Source organism: Parus major, chromosome 11 (assembly GCF_001522545.3).
Source record: "Parus major isolate Abel chromosome 11, Parus_major1.1, whole genome shotgun sequence".
NCBI lineage: Eukaryota > Metazoa > Chordata > Aves > Passeriformes > Paridae > Parus > Parus major.
In genome coordinates, this window is record NC_031780.1 from 18,318,849 (window position 1) to 18,324,310 (window position 5,462).

Here is a 5,462-nt window from a genome sequence, read left to right on the forward strand (position 1 = left end):
CCAGGCCCTGGGATTGTCCCTGGCCCAGGAGGGGCTGTTCCACAAAGGTCTTGTCCTCACAACCCCAAATTCCCAGCCAGACACATTGCACAGGAGCAGCAGAATCCAAAGCATAACCACAGTTTCTTTTAAATCCTCGTGCACATAATTCCATTCAGCAGAAGTTTTATTATAATCCATAGAATTTACTCTTTTGTTAAATGTTAAAATGTTCATTTAAGAGAAAAATCCTCAAGATATGTCATGATCCCCTCCCTTTTTTAAAAAATGGAATTAAGTATGAAAATTGCCATCCAATTCCAGGGGAAAAAAAAAAAAAGACAGGAATTATTGTAAAAGACTGCCCTCTGGTGTCACACCAATTCTAAATTCTGTTTTATACTTCAGATCCCCCCCAACCACCCAGCTGCATTTTTTTATTATTATTTTTTCTTTTTTTACCTGAAAGAACCACCTCCAGGGTCATTCAGCTTGTTTTTCTGATTTGCAGAGACCTGAACACCAAAGCCCCCAGGACTTTTACTGGCTTGTATTGTTGGTGCCTTCCCTACTGTGCCTGAAAAACACCAAGCAATGTTATTATGAGCTGTCTTAGACAATTTACATCAAAGAACCTTCTGTCCAGGAACTAAATTTAACTGTCTGTAAATTGCAAACAAAGGAAGTTATTATTTTTAAAGACTACATGCTGAAGAAGAACAATTTAAAATACAAAATTTACATTAACATTACAGTTTGTTCAATATTTACAGAACAGATTCCAAAACTGAAAAACATTGGTCATAAACAGCTATAATATTTATAATGGCTATAAGTGTGTTTGCAATTGCCAGTAAACCACTTTTCTGGATAATCTGTACAGAATAAAGAAGGCAAATTTGAAATGTTCTTAATACAAATACTTAAAGTCAGAGTTACTCAGGGTATTAGCTATGCCTTTTACATTTTCTATATAGTAATTGATCTTTATTGCAGTGAAAAGCATGTATTTCAGAGTTGAAAACACTGCATGTATTTTAAAATGTTTTGCATTGCATACAAAAGAAAAAAGACTATTGCCAAATTTGACACACACCCCCCATAAAGGTTGTCTTTTACTTTCTCATCTTGAAAACAATGACTCAAAAATAATTCATGTCTGTATCTAGGCTTTACAAGTCCTGAGGTACAGGTAAACCAGAGCTTTCTAAATGAGCCAAAGTGTGGTGGACATCCAGTAAATTAAAGAGATATAATTCCTCTCTGACATGAAACTGTTGGGGTTTCCTGAGTGCCTGAACACATTTACTTGGGTTACATTTCGGGTTTCCTTTAATCCCACCTGTGTTTTGGCATGTAAAGACAACTCATGTCTGCTTGATTTAAAAGATCTCACCTCGCTGTGTGTACACTCCATCTGACTGAGCATTACAGACAAAGTGTTTGAGACACAACTATCCTAATAAATCCTTTTAAGAACATTTCATGGCTAATACAAAGCTGCTAGCTTTGACTGAGTCCTGCATTCCTTTTTTTTTTTTTAAATTTTATTTTAAAGTCTTCATCGACTCCAACATATGATCTTAAAGAGAAACTAATTTAATAGTGTTTGTTGAGTTCTCCATCTGTATAAATAAACTGTAATGTGGACTCTCAACATTAGCAAATACAAAACCAGATTTAGGACCTCAGGCTCGAGCCTGGGGAATAAAAATATTTTGTCATCAGAATATTCAAGGTCCATGAGATGTCACAGACAGCATTAGTTCACAGACCAGGCAATTCATTTATCTGTTTCAGATGAACTAATGGAAAGGTTTTCTACTAAGTGAACTGGAAGGAAGGAAAGGAATAATACAATAATAAAATTAGCAGATTTCTGTTTTGTACAATTAAGATCTAGAAGATTAAAAATGTGTTAATCTTGAAAAATGATTGCAATGGCAAACTTAAAGTAACAACAGCACTCCTCCAGAATTAATCTATTGTTTCTGGAATCAGTATCAATGCTTTGTTTTCTATAGATGATAACTTTTGATTGAAAAACAACCCCAAAACATGTATATCCATATGGATATGAAAGAATTAAGTCTCACATTCATCTCAAGTATATGTAATTCTACCCAATGGACTGGGCAAACTGAATGTAAGATTTGGGATGACGTTTGAGTTTTCTGGTTTAAAGAAATCACAACTGTGCATGACTAAGATTAGACATAAAATATGCCTAAACCATCCATTTTTATTATGGGCAGAGCATATTTCGAAAGTTATAATCACCTGTGGGCCTAGATATTTCATGGGATTGGTAATGACATACAGAGTCTTTCACCACTGCATCCTTGCTTCAAATTTTAATTAGCATGATCTAGAAAAATAAACCCAAATTTAGGAGCTCATAAATTCCTAGCTGTATTTCAGCACTGGTTAAATAGCTGCAACAAGTTAATTATTTTATTATTTGGCTCAATTCCTCCATCCTTAAGATGGTATTCACCTAATTATTATACTAATAGAGTGCTTTGGTAAAGGAGTGTGCATTTTTCATGCAGTAACAATGGTGTTACTTCCACTGGCGTGGAAGTAATTTTATTTATATAAAAGTCCTTAAAGCCTGCCAGTTTTATCTCAACTACTGTTTTAAGAAGCATTACAGCCTGTTCACGTGGATGTATTGAAGATATATTAGGCTTGGAGATTCACTCCTGTCAAGGAGGAAAAATGCAGCACTTTGTGGAGGTCAGTTCTGAGGTAACTATCCTTAACAGGTCACACTCCACAAAATCATGCTACTGTAATTTTGATTTGGATGGTGTCCCATTCCAGTATATTATGTCCTTCTGCAGGAATGCCTAGGTCAGTATAAAATATCATTACACTGGTGTTTACAGTAAAAGGTTTTAACAATATACCACAATGATGCACTCTTGGCAGCGCTGCCAGCACACAGGCACACTGCTCCCTAAACGTGGGCTGCAGGATGAGTGGTTTTATACTGAGATGTTTTCTAAATGCCTATTCCTGTTTGTTTTGTCTGTGTAAATAAAACAATGTATGGGAGGGCTTAACCAAACCTGTAAATTGAAATGAGCTCACCAGGAAGTAGGACCTTGCACAAATTGGTTTTTATGAAACCATCTACCATAAGCCAAACTGCCAGTTAAGCTGCATTGCACTGGCTGATCAAGGACTATCAAGAATAAACTCATATTCCAAACCTACTGACAGATGCCAGTATCATACAAATTCTCATCACACTGTTGACATTCACAACTTGGAGACTGAACAAGCAAAGAAATGAAATCTGCCTTCACTCTCAAACACATTAGTCAGAAGTGAAAGCTCATGCTATAAGATGCATGGACATGTTACAAACCCAGGACATGAGTATCAGTGCTATCAAACAAACACATTTTATGGTGAGTAACTGTATTTCTTCCTAACTTGGAAAATAGCCTACAGGATTATAGTGACAGCTTGGTCTCTGTGTCCATTCAACCTTTGGATTCCCCTAGGAGAGCAGAGCAAGTAAAACATCAACTGCTATTAAACATTTTTTATGCTTTTTTTTTTCCCAAGGAGAACAGAAACGACCAAGCAATGAAGTCAAGTAGGCAGCAATAGCTTTTATGTGCATTTAAACTAGTTTGATTCCTGATTCAGCACCTGAGGATGGATGACAAGCTCTGTATTCCATTACAAACCCTCAATCATGTAAATGCCCACATCCAATAAGTACTCTCACACATATTCAGGAAAAACAAATTCCAAGCCTAAGAGGTTCAGGGGCAGAAAGAAACAAATTGGTACTTATTAGGAAGCAAGGAGGCTTCAGGAATCCTCTTAGAAAGTGGGAAGTATCAACCAGACATGAACCCACCTGTGCACAGACAGAGGAGGAAGGTGTGTACACACCACATGCCATGGCTAATCATGACATGCCAGGTTCCTGCAGCCAGTCTCTGATCTCACCCAAAAGTAAACATACAGGAGTCAAAGAAAACCAACCTGAGCCTTGACAAATTTCCCTAGGGCTTCCACCTTGACCTCTGTAGCTGCAGGGATGGGGACTACCATGTTCTGCTTCAGGAGTATGAATTAGAAGTAGGATGATTAAATTGAGGCATCCACTAGGCTTGAGGAAACTGAAGAATTTCTTTCTTGGCCCAGAGTTACAGTTTAGGATAGAGAAAGCCAAGTTCCTGACCTGGTTTAGAACTTTGGATGAAAAACTGCTAAGTAAGGAGCTAAACATGTGAGAGTTTAGTCCTAAGGTTGTTTCAAAACATTTCACTGTGTTGGTCTGAAACACCTTGAAACTGCATATGAAAACATGCATTTTTCAGCCAGCATGAGGTAAAAATAAATGTCAACAATGTTGCCAATGTCAACACTGTACATTTTTCCATGCTACTCGTTTGTAATTACAACAAAATTCATACAAAGGTAACAATCTCACTAAAACATTTAAACCCATACCTTGTGGTCTAATGGTCTGAGTTATTACCACTGGCATCCTAATCTGGGTAGTCTGGCAAGCAGGGGTTCGTTTCACAGTTTGAGCAGATGTTGACTGGATAATCTGCTATTATTAAAGAAAAGTATACTTATATTATACTCTTTATACACAAACACACACAACGTAAATACACTAATACCTGTAATTACCAAGATAAGCACGTGGATCTCTACAAGCACAACCAGCTGGTGACAAAAGTCATATTCATGTAATGCATGTGGTTGTGTGTGTGTGTATATACCTATTTTGCCATTATACCTTAAAAAGAATTAAATAATATACGACACAGATGTCATATCTCACAACCTTCACTAAAAATGTATTTCAAATTCTTAAGGTTCATATTAAAATTCAGACTTTTGTCTTCAGAAATTTTACTAGGAAGAAAAGCAGTTTTGTAGAAGAAAATGCTGCAATAATTGTAGTGGAATCCACCTAGAAACATTAGGCCTTCCACTAAATATCTACACTTTTTAAAGAAAACATACTAAAAATAACTTCTAAAATATTATGGGTTCTAAGGTCAGTTATACACAAGAATACAAACCAAATTTTGTGGTGATCATTTAAATGCTAATTTGATATTCTCAGGGTTTCACTTACTACTAATTCAGGTTCTGAAGTCCTTCCCCAAAACTGAACCTGGGTTAGAAACTTAAAATGTGACCCATAAACAAATCAAATCAAAAAGAAAACGTGCAAGGGTCATGTTCAATCAACAGCAAAATGTACATTTATATGATCAAGGACAAGGTAGGCACAGACGTAATGAACAGAAGATTCAGAAAGATGTGTGGATGCTGCAGAGCTGTAAAAAAACATAAATAAACTTTGAAAATAAAACACTGGCAAATAGCTATTTGAGTAAAATTCCAGCCACAACTTGGGCATGGCAGCTTCAGAAGCCAAGTGCTCCTCAGAGTCACAATGAGTTCCTGCCATGGTGGGAGGTGCCTGCAGAGCC

At 36.6% G+C, this 5,462-nt stretch overlaps 1 protein-coding gene across 1 annotated transcript in view; it reads right to left on the minus strand.

The window, feature by feature from the left end:
- Nucleotides 1-5,462, minus strand: part of LOC107209769 (transcription initiation factor TFIID subunit 4-like) — a gene marked incomplete at its 5' end in the record, with an annotated part of 144,735 nt that overhangs the window by 107,933 nt on the left and 31,340 nt on the right. The window contains 2 exons of the mRNA XM_015639796.2: nt 442-556; nt 4,459-4,564. Coding sequence (XP_015495282.2) covers nt 442-556; nt 4,459-4,564 — 221 coding nt within the window. The remainder of the gene's footprint in view (nt 1-441; nt 557-4,458; nt 4,565-5,462) is intronic.